Source organism: Hoplias malabaricus, chromosome 6 (genome assembly GCF_029633855.1).
Source record: "Hoplias malabaricus isolate fHopMal1 chromosome 6, fHopMal1.hap1, whole genome shotgun sequence".
NCBI lineage: Eukaryota > Metazoa > Chordata > Actinopteri > Characiformes > Erythrinidae > Hoplias > Hoplias malabaricus.
In genome coordinates this window covers 41,308,529-41,327,318 of record NC_089805.1, presented here as the reverse complement: position 1 = coordinate 41,327,318, position 18,790 = coordinate 41,308,529, and the positions used below count along the sequence as shown (strand labels likewise).

The 18,790-nt window shown below is 43.8% G+C and overlaps 1 protein-coding gene across 2 annotated transcripts in view; it reads right to left on the bottom strand.

The window, feature by feature from the left end:
- The window catches only part of gabbr1b (gamma-aminobutyric acid (GABA) B receptor, 1b), a 209,313-nt gene that overhangs the window by 8,980 nt on the left and 181,543 nt on the right, over positions 1 to 18,790 (bottom strand). For both annotated transcript variants that reach the window (XM_066673693.1, XM_066673695.1), the window contains exons 16-21: positions 17,902 to 18,052; positions 16,438 to 16,570; positions 14,369 to 14,485; positions 7,507 to 7,614; positions 7,200 to 7,293; positions 4,209 to 4,336 (exon numbers count right to left, since the gene is read on the bottom strand). In XM_066673693.1, the coding sequence (XP_066529790.1) occupies positions 4,209 to 4,336; positions 7,200 to 7,293; positions 7,507 to 7,614; positions 14,369 to 14,485; positions 16,438 to 16,570; positions 17,902 to 18,052 (731 nt within the window). The remainder of the gene's footprint in view (positions 1 to 4,208; positions 4,337 to 7,199; positions 7,294 to 7,506; positions 7,615 to 14,368; positions 14,486 to 16,437; positions 16,571 to 17,901; positions 18,053 to 18,790) is intronic.

Genomic DNA, 18,790 nt, shown 5'->3' with positions numbered 1-18,790 from the left:
AGGCTTAGCCACACATTAGCATCACTCTGATTGCATCCCACATCTACACCTTAAGCTAAAAACAGTTTCTATACTGTTATCTATACACTGTACACAGATACAAGTACACCCAGTGTCTAAAAGTCTGTAGAAAGCCCTTGGAATGAGTGAACCCAGTTACTTCAACATGACCCCACTGCAAACTCCTCTAAAGGAAAGGCCCCCGTCTTCCCCAGTATCCTGCGACACAGCGGCAGATACTGCGGAGGCTTTTTTTGGCCATGTGTAAAATGGGTGGATTTCAGGGTGTGGTTTTAGGTTTTGTACGTTAACAGGAGGAGTATAAACTGAGTAAGTCGTGGGACAGGGAGCCGGTGGAACTGAAACACGATTAGTGTGACGTGGGTGTATTTTTTGGAGTGATAATGAAAGATAATGAAGATGAGCAAGTTTCCACCAACATTTGAGCAAACAGTGTAAGTTACAAAGCCATTAAGAGTAGAAGCTGAAATCCCGAAGCCTGAATCTAAATGGAACTATTTAGATGTTACTTAGTGATGATATCAGAAACAACATGTCATTCCAGGGCACCTTGAGGCCAGCTTGTGATCTGATGCTACACTCAGGAATGCAGTGTTAAAAACAAAGGTGGGTAAACCCTGAATGTCAGTGAAAAAAAAACAAAACAAAACAAAAAAAACACGACTGCAATACAACTACAAAACCAACCAATATTTCATTCATTTCTACAGGACACGTATAAAAATAAAACCCAAAGGAACTGCCAGAGCTCACGTGGCCTGCAGGTGGCTACTGTCCGTGTTTGTTTGAGTATATAGTATATGTGTATAGTGCTGGGCGATATGAGCGCAAATCAATATCAAGATTAATTGTACATTTTACCACGATTACGATTAATAAAGGATTATTTTGTTTTTGCATTTTTGACTCATAATTCACTGACGAAGGGCGGCACGGTTGGTGCAGCAGGTAGTGTCGCAGTCACACAGCTCCAGGGACCTTGAGGTTGTGGGTTCGATTCCCACTCCGGGTGACTGTCTGTGAGGAGTGTGGTGTGTTCTCCCTGTGTCTGCGTGGGTTTCCTCCGGGTGACTGTCTGTGAGGAGTGTGGTGTGTTCTCCCTGTGTCTGCATGGGTTTCCTCCGGGTGACTGTCTGTGAGGAGTGTGGTGTGTTCTCCCTGTGTCTGTGTGGGTTTCCTCTGGGTGCTCTGGTTTCCTCCCACGGTCCAAAAACACACTGGCGCCCCCTCCAGGGTGTATTCGTGCCTTGTGCCCAATGATTCCAGGTAGGCTCTGAACCCACCACGACCCTGAACTGGATAAGGGTTACAGATAATGAATGAATGAAGTCACTGATGAGGCTTGTGCTGTAAATATACTCCAGTATTAAAACTGGGATATTTTTTTCTAATGTCACTGGGAGCTTGTTACTCTCTTGTTTTTGAGCACTAATTATTTAGAGTGGAAGTGGTGAGGGCAAGTTAAAACAGCACTGAAAGCCAGGGTAAGTTTATTGTTGTTTTGTAGTGTATGGTGTGATTGCTTTGCTTAGTTTGCTATACATCTTTTTTAATGTGAAAATGGCGGTTGTTTGGTAACCCACCATCCCTGTACTTCTTTCCGTAAAAGAATAGCCCCCATCATTTTGTAGTGTGTTTGTGTATTGGGTGCTGGGGCGATGGTCACTGCTGCCTAATAAAAAAAACAATTCTAACTCATTATTTCCTTGGCCTTCTTCAACACAAATGCCACAGTACATGCATTTTGTGAACTGCTGTTTTGGCAGCGGGAAATGTGCTGTAGTGCGTTTATGGCGTTGTTGTCGCTAGCTGTGTAGTCTTTTGCCTGCTAATTAGCTGTATCAGCAGTCTTGTGTAACAGATGGAGTTGCTGAATCCTGTTCTGAATCTGGCAAATTGAAGGTTATGGTTTTGAAATGTTGGAAGAACTTGAACAATTCTGTTCAAATCAAGTACATAAAAATGCAGTCAGTCAGCCCAAGACCTGTTTGTAGCTCCAGAGCTAAACTAAAGAAGCTAAGTTTAATATAACTCAACTCGGCAGATTGAGTACATTCTGGTGTAAGGAGAAAATGTGACTGTACAGAGATATTGAAAATGCATCAAAATGCTCTGGCACAAGTGAGTTCGCATTTGCTGGACATCTACCCTTACGTTAAATGGACATATCATTTGTTTCTCGTGTCAGCCAGAAGCTCCTTAGCGTCTCGAAGGCAGAAGAACAGCACTGTTGGACCTAACGCGAGGAGAAAGGCAGACAAGAAATATCTTCTCTGAGGATAAGCGAGAAGAAATGTGAGCTGGCGTCTTGGTGTGAGATGCGTCGGTGTTTTGGAGTGCCTCAGCTGGACCGGAGCGGAACGAGCGAGGAGTTTGAGGATGAGGGATGAGGGCTGGGGTTAAGAGCGGATCTGACATGTGACTTTATTTCGGATGATGAGGGGAGCAGTTCTCTTCAGGCGGGACAAAAACGTAAAAATCAGACCCTCTGTAGCTGAATGATCTTCAGCAGAATGAGTTTCTAGCGTCTTGTCGCACTTCAGGAACTCACTATGACACAAAGCATCCAGACCAGGCCATATCTCACACTGTGCCAGGAGATTACCGCCAAGCTGGAATTTCAATCGCTTCACTGTTCGACCAGAGAGATTGAGAATGCCCCATCCACTCTGTACTTAACCCTTTCAGACCTCTTATAAAAGGGGGAAAATAAGAGATTTTGAAAAATTAGTCTGTGGAAGTTATACTTTGTATGATTTACTTTATGAATACATTTAAATATTTAAAGAAACTATGCAGTATCTTTATCTAAAAATGACAGCTTCAAACAGATTGTGAAGTCCCTTTGACCTGCATTAGGGAGAACAGTGCCTTAGTGTCTGTGGATAAAATGGCTAGAGTTACACTTTGTCATTGGAACCCAAGCTTTGTTGAGGGCAGTGTTATAATCAGGTTTTTGAGAGTTACTGATGAACGAGAGCGAGAGGTAGTGCCTGCTAGCTTTAGCCAGATTAGCTCACTTTTTAGCATTGGACATTGATGTAATAAGTGCTTTTCTATCAGTTGCTGTGGGGTTATAACGGCCAGAGTAATACCAATGTTACACTTTACGGCTGTAATATCACGGTCCAGTGTGTATTATGAGCGATATATGGGCTTTATCAGGTAGTCAACACCATTTTATTTGACAACACACATTGCCCAGGCTCAGCGTTGAGGTAATGTGTGCACAGTCCTAGTTGTTCTTTTTTCTCAGAAGGTTCAGAAGGTCTGTGTGTGTGTGTGTGAGTGAGAGAGAGAGAGAGAGAGAGAGAGAGAGAGAGAGAGAGAGAGAGAGAGCAAGAGAAAGACAGAGAGAGAGAGCGAGAGAGAGAGTGAGAGAGAGAGAGAGAGAGAGAGAGAGAGACAGAGAGAGAGAGCGAGAGAGAGAGTGAGAGAGAGAGAGCAAGAGAGAGAGCTAGAGAGAGAGAGAGAGAGAGAGAGAGAGAGTGCGCGAGAGAGACAGAGAGAGAGCGCGAGAGAGAGAGAGAGAGAGAGAGAGAGAGAGAGAGAGAGAGAAGAGAGAGAGAAAGAGAGAGAGAGAGAGAGACTTGTTTTTAAGACATTACTGTAAACACGAATTACACTCAGCAACAGGTAGGGGGAGCTCAGGAGACAAAAAGCCACTTCTTGCATAGTATTCCTTTAAGCCAGGGGTGGGCAATCTTATCCGCAATGGGCCGGTGTGGCTGCTGGTTTTTGTTCCAACCAACCAGGAGGTTACATGATCATTTGTTTTACTCAAGCCAACTAATTAAAGGAGTAAAATCAGGTGTGCTTGAGCCTGAATGGACTTAAATCCAGCAGCCACACCGGCCCTTTGCGGATAAGATTGCCCACCCCTGCTTTAAGCCCTTCCCTTGAATATCAACAGGTTCATGTGTTAAAAACGTCAATATCAACCCCTTCTGGGGTTGTGTTGCTCCAACTTGAAAAGTCTCAGACCTGGCTAGAGGTGGGTACTGACCATGAATAAATATGACCTTGAGTAAATCAACTGGACATAAATCTCCAAAAATGAATCCACATTCACATATTTCAGACTCGTACAACAGAGACGGCTAACACTACCTTGCAGCTCTATTACCCAGCATTCCAACATTATGTATAAGGACAGAGGGACAGAAACAGAGAAGAACTGGACTCACTGAAACATTGTAAATGGCCATTCCAACAGCTCGATGGTCATTTATCTTCTCCGTGGACACTGATTTGGTCTCATAGGCCAAGAAGATACCAAGAAGCAGCAGCAAGCCTTTGTAACCGTAGACCACCCCTAGGACAGAGAAGGACAAAACAAGATCTCAGAGACACAACAAACCCAGGGTGTTTAGCTATTTTGTATGGTGACAGTAATTGCTACGTCTTATTCATTCCCGGTCTGTCTGGCTGTCTGGAAAATGACTAAAACATAAATCAAAAGCTAGGTCTAGCCAGCGTAGAGGACTCGGTGGGAAAACATTTACAAAACATTTGCAAATACTCGACCTACAGGTCAACCCCCCGACACGATATCAAAAGCCAGCAGACTGGTGGCACTGTTTAAAGTGTATTCATAAATGCGAGCTCACAGTCACAGATATAGGACGAAATCAAAGGAGCTCAGCCCTCCTCAGGGTAATTCAGGCTTCTGAACTCCTCTTCTCAAGGACGCTGCCACAAGGAAGGTTTACGGGCGTAATTTAATGGCTCTCCCTTAGCAGGGAACAGGGCTGGGTTTAATTTGTTTCATTAAGGTTGTAATTAATTTGTTTAATTAGTTAAATACTTGTGTGAAGCTGAAACCTGGGGAGCAGAGCAGAAGGTCACAAAAATAGGCAGAGCTGCTGTTGGGGGATTTCTGGATTAAAACTGTCAGCATACATCCACACACACACACACACACACTGCAACACAAGCACGGCACACACTGTACCACAGACAATTATGGATTTTCCTTTGTTTATTCATTAGCAACTTTATCCTGGTCAGGGTTGTGGTGGGACAGGGGAGTATGTGGAATCATTGGTCACATGATGTCAGTTACTCACAGAGTGTCACACACTCACCCAGTCACTCACACGACTGTAGACTATTTCACACACTCACACCTGTGGACTATATCCTACACTCACCCAGTCACTCACACGACTGTAGACTATTTCACACACTCACACCTGTGGACAGTTTCACACACTCACGCAGTCACTCACACACTCACACCTGTGGACTATATCCTACACTCACCCAGTCACTCACACCTGTGGACTATTTCACACACTCACCCAGTCACTCACACACTCACACCTGTGGACTATATTCTACACTCACCAAGTCACTCACACACTCACACCTGTGGTTTATTTCACACACTCACCCAGTCAATCACACACTCACACCTGTGGTCTATTTCACACACTCACCCAGTCACTCACACACTCACACCTGTGGTCTATTTCACACACTCACCCAGTCACTCACACACTCACACCTGTGGTCTATTTCACACACTCACCCAGTCACTCACACACTCACACCTGTGGACAGTTTTACACACTCACCCAGTCACACACACACTCACCCAGTCACTCACACACACCTGTGGTCTATTTCACACACTCACCCAGTCACTCACACACACAGCTGTGGTCAATTTCACACACTCACATCTGTGGACTATATCAAACACTCACCCAGTCACACACAAACTCACACCTGTGGACAGTTTCACACACTCACCCAGTCACTCACACACACACCTGTGGTCTATTTCACACACTCACCCAGTCACTCACACACACACCTGTGGTCTATTACACACACCCACCCTGTCATTCACACACACACACCTGTGGTCTATTTCACACACTCACCCAGTCACTCACACACACAGCTGTGGTCTATTTCACACACTCACCCTGTCACTCACACACACACCTGTGGTCTATTTCACACACTCACACACCTACACCTGTGGAAGACTCCCTTCTTGAAACCTCAGGGTCATTTTTAATTCTCATTTAAAATTTGACAAACATGTAAAGGCATAATTCAAGATTTGTTTTGTCCTTAGAATGACCTCCAAACTAAGACTGTTTCTTAATGGAAGGGTCATTCACCCCTTTGCGACGTGTAGACTGGATTACTTCAATGCATTCTAGTTTGGAATTAATGAAGTATTTCTTTCACACCTAGTTCAAAACAGCACTGCCAGATTACTACCTGGTTCACAGTAGAGAGAGCACACGACTCCCCTCAGCTGTCCTTACACTGGCTCCCAGTGCTTTACAGAATCCAATGTATTATTGATGGTCTTTAAAGTAATGAATGGCTGTGACTGCAAGATCTTTAAGTTCTCCATCACAAGCACTTCTCTCTGTCCAACGGGTTTGTCTTAATCTCAGAGGAGATTGTGCCTTTGCTCCTGCTGTCTAACAGTCTACCAAGCTAAATTTACTTAAATAGATTCATAAGGAGCTACCTAGGAGCCCAGTTTGACACCGATGCTTCAGATCAAGACTCCAATACTACATTATCTCTGATAAGCAGTGACCTCCATTTTTAACTAGTGAATGCAGCTTCTTTGAAGGTGCACCCGTTGTGGACACAAGGTGCTTTCCCACTGCATGGTACCTCCTTGGCTTGAGCAGTGTGGAGTGTGGAGCTGCTGTGATAATAGAAAAATGACCAGGGACCAGAGACTGAAAAGTGTGCAGAACCGTGCCTAGCCAAGCCAAGTAGAGGAAACGCAATGGAAACTAGTTTGTGTGATCTCTGAAGAAAAGCTTTGCACAAAAGAGTGGGAGGCTCAGAAGCATCTCAGCTAAAATCCCCCTGCCCAATACCAAGTGTCAACTAGTGGGCTATAAACCCCCACCCCCAGTACTGGGCTGTGGAGCAGTGAAACTGGCCTTCTAATGCTAATCAATCAACATCAGCATCTGACCTCACTAAAATTTAAAGACTGATTGCCATCAAATCCTCACGGAACTGTTCCTGTTACTCTACTAAAGAGGGTGTAGGTAGTAATAACCTTCATTTGGCCAGGGTTTTTGTCTCTGTTTTAAGAAGTTAATGTTGCGGAAAAGCATATCAGTGTGTGACCAATCTTTTTGACGGGTACTGTAGGTACAGACTCGCAGAGGATTCTTCGTGCTTACCCAGCCAAGTGTTCATTTTCTCTGAACTGCAGTGCTCCAGCAGCGGCTCAATCAACACATCCTGGTCTCCTTTAGGCACCTCTCTGGTGAACTTCTGCTCAGATAAACAACAAGCGGAGAAGCATTAGAGGTGAGTGAGAGAGCGAGGTATACCGGGTGAAGATAGACGAAGAGATTGCACCTGAGCTGCCTTGAGGCTAGAAACGACAAATATAAACCTAGCAGCAGCCCGATTTCATTGGAGCGAAATCAGGCGCACAATCAAATACTTTTACAGAGGGCTACACAGTAAGGGATCGAGTCGTACCTCCACAGTGATGTGCAGCGGATCCACAATCTGCCAGATCATCAAGGAGAGCACATCTATAACCAGTAGAACCCCCACTGTGGCGTACAGCTTCCACGGCTCCAGGTGCTGCTCAGAGACAGAAATATATCAGCTTCAGATATATTCAAATGGGTTTGTTATGAATGACCACTGAAGAGAAAGCTTTTCTTTTTTGATGATCTGAAGAAATTAGTGATAAAAGACCTAATATGAAAGGTTAAACATTTTCTCTTGTGAGTTCAGCACTCTTCTGCGCCCTTAATTCCAGATTAAACTATGAACCTATCATAGATATAGAGTTTTTTTAAATCTTAGCATCTGTGTGGTACAGATGTGACCACAGATATTGACATTATCATCAGGAGACTAAGTTCAGTCCACAGTTGTTGGTGGCTTCTGGAGGTAACCCTAATTAGTGCAGGTCTAGTTGCCTTTTTGCAAGGTCTTTATGATTGAAATAACCCACGTGAAACAGATTTACATAAGTGAAGTATGGATCAGTGGTCTTACACTCATTTCCATGGAAACAGATCCATCCACTTAGTAACGCATCATTACTGGGTGAATGCTAGTAATGATATGAATTAAACAAATCCATCCATCCACCAGTCAGCTCACCTACCAATCCATCTATCATCCATCCATCCACCCACCCATCCACCCATCCATCCATCAGCTCACCTACCAATCCATCTATCATCCATCCATCCACCCACCCATCCATCCATCAGCTCACCTACCAATCCATCTATCATCCATCCATCCACCCACTAATTTATCATCCATCCATCATCCATTTACCTGTCCACACATCCAAAAAGTCATCATCCATCCACCTTTCTATCCATCAGCTCACCTACCAATCCATCTATCATCCATCCATCCACCCACCCATTCATCCAACCGTCAATCTATCCACCCATCCATCCACCCATCCATTCTTCCACTCAACAATTCATCATCCATCCATCCATCCATTCACCTGTCCATCTATCCATCCACCCACCCATGCTTCCATCCATCTACTCACCCACCAGTCAATACATCCATCTGTCCATCTATCCATCCACCCACCCATCCTTCCACCCACCCACTCACCAATCAATACCCCATCCATCTATACATCCACTCAGCAACCAAATCATCCATCCATTCATCCGTCCACCAGTTCTTCATCCAGCCATCCATCCACCTGATCACCTACACAATCCATCCATACATCCACCCATCCACCTGATCACCTACACAATCCATCCATCCATTCACCCATCCACCTATCCATGCACCCACCAAACAATCCATCCATCCATACATCCACTCACCCACCAAATCATCCATCCATTCATCCGGCCACCAATTCATCCATACATCCACCCATCCACCTATCCATGCACCCACCAAACAATCCATCCACCCATCCATCCACTCACCCACCAAATCATCCATCCATTCATTCATCCGGCCACCAATTCATCATTCATCCATCCATCCATCCATCCACCTGATCACCTACATGATGCCCCCATCCACCCATCCATCCACTCACCCACCAATCCATCCATCCACCTATCCACCATTCATCCATGCATCATCCAATCATCCACCAGTCCATCCGTCATTACTCTGTGAGTTGTTCCTACACGTTTGATGGCCAGTGTAGGAGCACTAATGGCAGTCAGTGGAGAGAGGGATTTATGACACTGAGAGCCCAGAGAACAGAAGAAAACAACAGGCCATTACAGTGAGAGCCAATTCAATCTGGAGTGGAGCAGGCGGCCCAGATTTTATACGAGTGTGTGTCGGATTTCAATCGAAAGCATTACTCTTCTCCACGCTGATGCCACCCCTTTGTGTTCCTTGTGGCGGAGAGCCGTGTTTGTGATGAACAGAAGCAACCCTGCACCAGTCGCTGGAGAAGTGTTATCACTGCTGTTCTGTGTGGGTTGTTTTTTTATCCTCTTTGAGGAAAGTTGTTACTGCTTTGTTCAGGAGCAGGACAAAAGGCAATCAAAGACCTTCAGTGTTCCTCTGCGATGGCTTGTGAAATGAAAGCGGTTATGCAATCCAAACACAGAGAGTCTGCTGCTTCGTGACAAATTTACAGCATCGCACAAGACAGAAGGCCCATCTTACACATAGCAGAACCAAATATAGCACACCATTGTCCCAAATATTCTCTCATTCTCCAACACTTCATCTCCACTTCCAGTCTTTCCTCACATCCCTGATGCTCCTCTGAAGAATCCACCAACAAAGAGAAAACAGTGTTTTGTTTGTTTGAATTATAATGCTGCACCCAGGAACGAGCATTAACACACAATCAGTAACAAAAATACTGTCACTTCTGTACTCCCCTGTGCTGCCTGGATCATCTACAGCCTCTGTTTTGCACTCCTTTTCCACAAGGGAACACAGGCCTGGTGTCGTAATGAAACGACTGTGGCATGCTTTTTGTAAAAATACTACAGTGATCAAACGTCACAGCAGCATTCTCCCCTGTGTAAACAGCCCTGTTCAGAACAGCCCCTTTCAGTACCTGTTCCTTTAAATGATAATGAGCCGCTCACTGTTCACCCCGACCCCTAGTGCACAGCAGTGAGGAGCGAGGAGCAGAAGCTCTGGTTTTTAGCCGTTTTTGCTCGGTTCTCTTTCTTCTCAATTCTCATTTTTTTCTGTTTTTACACAATGCTCTTAATTCTTGGCACTCGTTTGCACCATTTAACCTCATCTTTGCGCTCTCACATAAACAAGGGTCCAGCGCTGTGATTGGACAGACTCAGACGAGTCTCTGCTCTTTACTTTAGATGCAGCACAAAATCAGAATTATCCCATGCTTACAGATTTATGTGGGCCATAAAAAACTTAGTGGGTGGTCATGTTTCACAGTGTGTGGGTTGGTGGTAGGAAACCCACACAGACACAGAGAGAACACACCACACTCCTCACAGACAGTCACCTGGAGGAAACCCACGCAGACACAGGGAGAACACACCACACTCCTCACAGACAGTCACCTGGAGGAAACCCACGCAGACACAGGGAGAACACACCACACTCCTCACAGACAGTCACCCGGAGGAAACCCACACAGATACAGGGAGAACACACCACACTCCTCACAGACAGTCACCTGGAGGAAACCCACGCAGACACAGGGAGAACACACCACACTCCTCACAGACAGTCACATGGAGGAAACCCACGCAGACACAGGGAGAACACACCACACTCCTCACAGACAGTCACCCGGAGGAAACCCACACAGATACAGGGAGAACACACCACACTCCTCACAGACAGTCACCCGGAAGAAACCCACACAGACACAGGGAGAACACACCACACTCCTCACAGACAGTCACCCGGAGGAAACCCACACAGACACAGGGAGAACACACCACACTTCTCACAGACAGTCACCCAGAGGAAACCCACGCAGACACAGGGAGAACACACCACACTCCTCACAGACAGTCACCCAGAGGAAACCCACACAGACACAGGGAGAACACCTCTGTTGCAAAGGTAACATACTTAAATATGGTAATATGTCTCCTCAGATCCCTCAGAGTGAAGCGAGTGCAGGGTTGGTTTCCTTTGAATTACAGCGCTGTGTGAATGAATGAGGATTAAAACACAATGTGAAATGACAATGCTGTCACTTCCGTACTGAGCCGTGTTGTGCGGATTCTCTCCATCTTTAAGTGCCATGGCACCTCATGGCTTTCGTGTGGCAGTAAGAGTCTCAGAAGTGAATTCTATCAGTTCTGACACAGCTCTCTATATTTTAATCCTGGAGAAAAAAGGACTGCCTGCTAGGTGGATGTTCATAAATATTCAGTAATGGGCTTTATCTCCTTATCCCTAAAGAAAATTCTTTCTATGTTCCTAACACTCTTTATCTCTCGCTCTGTGTCTCTTTCCTTATGTTTTTTTCCTTTTAATTTCCCCCTGGTTCCGCACCCTAAAGATGTGAGTGACTGCAGTCTGATGACTTGTTTTGTTGAAAAACCCATCCTCTGCAAACAAAAACAAAAACACTTCTGATATATTCTTATCTGAGTCTCCCCGAATCCCACAGAACGCCACCAATCCTGGAAGAGTGAAGGCCAGGCCTGCTCTCCTCCAAGACACATTAAACCAGCCAGTCATTGCCACCAATAATCAGCACTAACTACCCACACCTGTCACATCAGCTGACAGACACCCACACTGGCTAACACAGGGAGCACCGGGCGCGTCCTATCCACCCAGAGAGCAAAACCTATTGTGCTCTCCAGGACTACAGGCTTTGAAAGGCTGAGACCAGGTATCCCCCGAGGACAGGGCCAATCCTGCAGCACTCAGGAGAGCCATTACTAGATTACAAACGATAACAATGGAAAGCAGCAAGGAAGGAGATATTGCACACATGTATCCCACATACGTTAGCATTGGGACTATTGTGGCTGGGCTCGGCTGCTGTTGGGGGACTTTGTGTTGAATGCACGTTTTCATAATGTTCCTCACATCAGGAAGGGTCATATATTTTTGCTGTTATTAAACTGAGGGTCTTTGTTAGCTTGCTGTTAGCTCCTCTACAAGTTCAGAGAAGCAAAATCAAATGTACAAACATGCCCCATCACCGCTGTATTCCAGCTCGCTGAAGAGAACGTGGTGATTTATTTTCACAACGATATATTTTTAGTGACACGCACACTTTTGCATTTGATTGTTTTCTTTGACTTTGTTAACTGCAGTGTGTGTGTGTGTGTGTGTGTGTGTGTGTGTGTTTGGCTGATGATGGAGAGAATCTTCTGTGTGAGAGCAATGTGAAGGGGTCATTGAGCTTGGGCTGGACGATAAATGGGCCATTTAGAACTGTTCAAGGGCGACTAGAGACCCATTTCTCTGAGGTCAGAGAGAGAGATGAGGGCAAAAAGCCACAGAGAGAAAGAGAGATGGGGAGGAAAACCATTTTACTGAGTTCAGTGAGAAGATGAGGTCAAAGCAATACAGAGAATGAGACGAGAGAGAGAGAGAGAGAGAGAGAGAGAGAGAGAGAGAGACAGAGACAGACAGAGACAGAGAGAGAAGACAGTGCTACTTACAGATTGATATATAATCATTTAAGCTCACTCACCACTTTATTGGAAACACCTCTTATTTAGCTGCACTTTGCTGGTGTACACTTATTTAGCTATGCTCTCAGGGCCATCACTACACGTTTAGAAAAACTGTCACTGTGTTGGGACCCTCAAGGGCACGTATTCTGTACTTTTAATTAGGGAACGTAACTGTACATTAGGATGGCACGGTGGTGCAGCAGGTAGTGTCGCAGTCATACAGCTCCAGGGGCCTGGAGGTTGTGGGTCCGATTCCTGCTCCGGGTGACTGTCTGTGAGGAGTGTGGTGTGTTCTCTCTGTGTCTGCGTGGGTTTCCTCCGGGTGACTGTCTGTGAGGAGTGTGGTGTGTTCTCCCTGTGTCTGCGTGGGTTTCCACTGGGTGACTGTCTGTGAGGAGTCTGGTGTGATCTCCCTGTGTCTGCGTGGGTTTCCACCGGGTGACTGTCTGTGAGGAGTGTGGTGTGATCTCCCTGTGTCAGCGTGGGTTTCCACCGGGTGACTGTCTGTGAGGAGTGTGGTGTGTTCTCCCTGTGTCTGTGTGGGTTTCCTCCGGGTGCTCCGGTTTCCTCCCACAGTCCAAAAACACACGTTGGTAGGTGGATTGGCGACTCAAAAGTGTCTGTAGGTGTGAATGTTTAGCGCCCCCTCCAGGGTGTATTCCTGCCTTGCGCCCACTGATTCCAGGTAGGCTCTGGACCCACCGTGACCCTGAACTGGATAAGGGTTACAGATAATGAATGAATGAATGAATGAATGAATGGTTTCATACTCCCCACTTCATCTCCACGACTTAAATCATTTTATTTGACACAGTTGTATAATGAAAGATTACAGATATTCACCTCTCCTTCTGGAGAAGAGAGTGTAATGTACCTTTAAGGAACACAACTGGACTTTAACACCACTGTTGTTCCTTTATATTTATATACTTACATATTTAGTGAAAGTAACATACCTCTATTGTACATTTTTTTTCTGAGAGTTCAAGTGGAGAAAAAAAAAACAGGACAAAACAGTGTTCTATTTAATGTATTCTCTACAAAGCTGAAATGTGAAGTAGAGAAAAGATCTGCCTTAGTGCAAGGTTTAAATTTCACACTCACGTCACACACAAGTCACACTCACAGAGATGGAACCAGAGAAGAACATCTCAGACAGGCATATGGACAAAGTTAAACTTGGCTCCACCGGAATGTGACAGCCGCTCCAGTTAAGGTGGAAAGGAAATTAAGAAGCTAGCGAAGAAGGAGCCGTTTCAGCAGTTTCTCCGTCACAGCTCTGATGCACATGCATTTCACACATTCCTCCATTTTGTGTTTCTCTCTCCAACTCTCTACCTCTCTCTCCAACAGCCCCCCCCCCCCATCTTCCAGTTCACTTTTCAAATAGTTCTGATGATGGATCTGCCTCTAGCCCCTCATCAACTTATCTCACTCTATGTGGATAACTCATATTTAATATCTGAACTCAAACACAAAAGAGTGTCTCAGACTTCTGCACTGCACTGCTGGAGCTCAGCGAGAGGAGGTCGAAGGTAAGAGTGTCTTATAAAGTGGACGGTGGGAATGTTTCTTTATGAAGAATAGCATTGTCATTACATTATACAGGTGATTTACCAAGGAAACAGGATTTACTGATTAAGTCCCTTCAATGTAAGCTCTACTACTCCTGCCCCAGACACACACACATACACACACACACACACACTCACAACACATCTCAGCTTTCTCTTTACCTTCCTCTTGTCTTTCTTCTCATCCTTCTTAGTGAAGACAGTGTGGACCCACCAGATCTTAGTGAACATGCTGCCGTACGCCAGACTGAAGCCGAGGCCGAGCAGCCACAAGCGGAACTATGAAAAAAATAAAAGAAGAAATTGATTTTCTTTAAACCTAAGCTTAAGTGCTTTAAAGTAGCAGTCAGTAATTTTACTATTATTAATCTCACTTGTACATTTTTCATATAAAGTACAACAAGTCACTGGATTGGAAATCAAGCTGCTTTGTAGTCTTTGAATGAATGAGTTTATGCTCCATAGGGCGGGTCCTCCACAGGGGGCAGCTGTGTCAATTATATTTTTAGTACACAATCTCAGATACATCCAGGTTCAAACCCCTTCTCTTTCACCCCTCACTGCTCTCTGGCCGCTCAACACACAGCCACAACATTTCACCCAAGTGCCAAAGTGTCTTAATTCACCTTGACGCTTTCACTCTTCAAAACACTGCAGCGGTGTAATGACCTGTAAAGGTCATGTAGAAAGAGGCTGAAACTTTACTCATGATAACTTTTATAGTTATATTAAAGAAATTCTCCAGAGTTATTTCAACCTAATCTCCATCTGTTCTGTTTGTAGAGTACGGATAATTACCCTGGACAATCGGTCTGATTTTCTTCCCCTTTCTACTCAGTAAAAGAACAGACCCTGTTTTTATAACAGCGCTCAACTGGCAGGCTTCAGCCACTGTTTTAATCATCTGCACAATGCAGACAGAGATTAATTTGTAAAAACATCGGGGTATTTCTCTAACACCTTACACTAATCCTTCAAACTATGGGCCAGTTTCCCAGATTGAGGTTTAGCTGGTTCTTGGACTAAATTACAAGTACAATGGTAAAACTTAAAAAGTTTTAATCTTGATCTAAGTCAAGAAAATATTCCACACTTCCAATTTCTCATTTCTAACTACATATCATAAACATTTATTTCATAACAGACATTACATAAATAAATTTACTAGTAGTTACTAATGCTACTACAACTATTACTATTACTTCTAGTACTACTACTGCTACTATTATTACTGATACTATTATTACTACTATTATTACTACTACTACTACTATTACTACTACTATTATTACCACTACTACTATTATTATTACTACTACCACCACCACTACTACTACTATTACTATTACCACCACTACTACTACTATTATTATTACTTCTACTACTATTACTACTACCACCACCACCACCACCACTACTACTACTACTACTACTACTACAACTACTACTATTGCTACTACCACCACCACTACTACTACTATTATTATTACTTCTACTACTATTACTACTACCACCACCACCACCACTACTACTACTACTACTACTACTACTACTACTACTACTACAACTAATACTATTGCTACTACCACCACCACCACTACTACTACTACTACTACTACTACTACTACTACTACTACTACTATTACTACTATTACTACTACTGATATTATTATTACTACTATTACCACTACTTCTACTACCACTACTACTACCACCACCACTACTACTACAACTACTACTACTATTAATATTATTATTAATACTACTACTAATAATATAGTTAGACTATCTTTATTGATTTCTAGTGAACAAGGAATAGCAAGCTGTTCATTATGTTTAAATAATATTTAATATAATATAAGCTGAATAGGGCAACATTATAAATAATACATTACACATAACAGAATAAAATAAAAAATATTTTTAAGACATTAACCCAAATAAAATATAACATTTAAAAAAGAAATTTCTATTATAAAATTAATTTAAAACATAAATTGCTTGATGAAACAATAAAAACTGCATTTAATTGAAACTTAAAAAAATAAATAGCTTAACAGTATAAACACGTCTTTAATGATTTTCCATAATAACAACAACAACTATTATTAATAACCATATCCAGCCTTATTTATCAGTAGTTAACAAGGAAATCATTTTGGAGAGCTGAGGTTTAGTTTTGACAGTGATAATAAACACGCGGTGCACTTCTCCATGTGTGAGACGTTTACCTGACAGACCACAGGGAACTGAGAGCGTCGGACGTGTAAGCCATCGATGCCCAGTGGAAACACAGCAGCCAGAGCCATCATACAGCCCACTGCAGTCATGTTGTTCAGGTACGGCTGAGAGTTCTGAATGTACCTAAACATATGGGGATATTCTCATGAGATGCTCAGAGAAATCAACAGATGAGAGACTACATTTCCCATGAGCACTCAGCAGAACAGAGCTTTCAGACAGACAAGAGTAAAAAAAGCAAAAACCAAACAGATGCTTCCACACAAACACGGGTCAGTGAGAGAACACAATGCTAATTTGACTGAACTCTCAGAAGGAGATATGATTTAAACTGTAAACACACACACACACACACACACACACACACACACACACACCCTACATATGCAATGCTTGCTAAAAAACGCAGACAATTTTGAGCCAGTGTTGCACAGAAAAATGAGATTTTTTTCATTGTAACTTATATTTAAGCAAAAAAAAAACATGCTAATGCTTAATTAGACATAAAAATAATATCACTCCACCAAGAGAGTGCACAAGACAGAAATACAAACTGTTTTATTATCCAACATACAATGTACTTTGTGAGTGCAAAATACGTTTTAATTTATGAGTGAAGGAAGATATTTGAGATTCAACCCTAGTGTTTTAGCCAGCTGCAGAGTGACATAAAACACCCTGCCTTTGCCATGGTTTAGAGGTGTGGTTTTAGAAGGAGGGAGAAAGTAGTTCATTTTATTAATATAATAATAATTTAGTTTTATAGCTATATTTATATTCAGTGTTAAATATGTAAAATTACTGCAAACTGACAAAGAAAGCATGGTTATTTTGGACAAAAACGTGTCAAAAGCCTATTTCCCACGTCAGTGTCAGTGTACACTGTCAGTCAGGTGTGAGGAGGCACTCCCAGTCAAACACACACACCCACACGCGCACTCACGCAAAGTGACATGAATGTGTTCACCACTGGCACGTCAGATACTTGATATGTGTGTCACGCTCTTGATATTCTGAATATATCAGACACACTTACTTGGCTCTTGACGTCCCAATTTGAAACACACACGCCTCTGTGCACACGGCTTCATCCATCTAATGCATACATATGTGCACAGAGCTGGGGTCCGGCTATTAACCACAGAACCATTACACTCGCTCTGCAGCTCATTCAGATCTCATTTACACACTCACACACACACACACGCGCGGATGACGGGCTGATCCTTAATTCTAGTCATTCATCCTATTTGGAATGGATTCGTTTATCAGGAGGACGACTGTAAACACCCTGTGCCTCCAGTGACCCAACTCTAGCAGTGACAGCAAAATGGTCTCTCTCTCTCTCTCTCTCTCTCTCACACACACACACAGACACACACACACACACACACACACACACAGACACAGACACAGACACAGACATACACACACACACACACACACACACACACCTGACATTGCTGTTATAAATGTTGAAAGTGAGACAGACGATGCCCAGTAAGATTCCCAGTCCAGCAAAGACAGAGACGGACACAAAGAGCTTCTGAGAGAGGTATCGGAACTTCTCAATGACCACTGTCTGATCAGCAGGAGGACCAGGACCTGCAGAAGAGACCAAAGGCAGAGCAGAGAAGTGAAGACAAGAAGAGAAGAGAAGTAATTTAGGACCAAAGTTGCAGCAGGAATGCAAACTTCTATCATAATGTAGAGAGTAAACACAGTGAGACACAGAGAGACAAAGAGAGAAAGAGGAGGGGAGGGGAGAGAGAGAGAGAGAGAGAGAGAGAGAGAGAGACAGACAGAGAGAGATAGAGACAGAGACAGATACAGAGAGAGAAAGAGGAGGGGGGAGAGAGAGAGAGAGAGAAAGAGAGAGAGAGAGAGAAAGAAAGAGAGAGAGAGAGAAAGAGAGAGGGGCAGACAGACAGACAGACAGACAGAGAATGTGAGAGAGAGAGAGAAAGAGAGAGAAAGACAGACAGAGAGAGAGAGAGAGAGAAACAGACAGAGAGAGAGAGAGAGAGAAACAGACAGGCAGACAGACAGACAGACAAAGAGAGAGAGAGAGAGAGAGAGAGAGAGAGAGAGAGAGAGAGAGAGGAAGGGAGAGAGAGAAAGAGAGAGAGAGAGAGAGAGAGAGAGAGAGGGGAAGGGAGAGAGAGAGAGAGAGTGTGTCAGAGAGAGAGAGAGAGATTTTAAGGAGCATGGCTGAAAATACTCTCTCTCCTGATTAAACTCATCATACAGTAACAGACTACATCCAGCACACGTTCCTCGTACACACCCCAAAGTCTCACCTGCTGTAAACACAGATGTTCAGCTCTGCACACACAGCTTGGA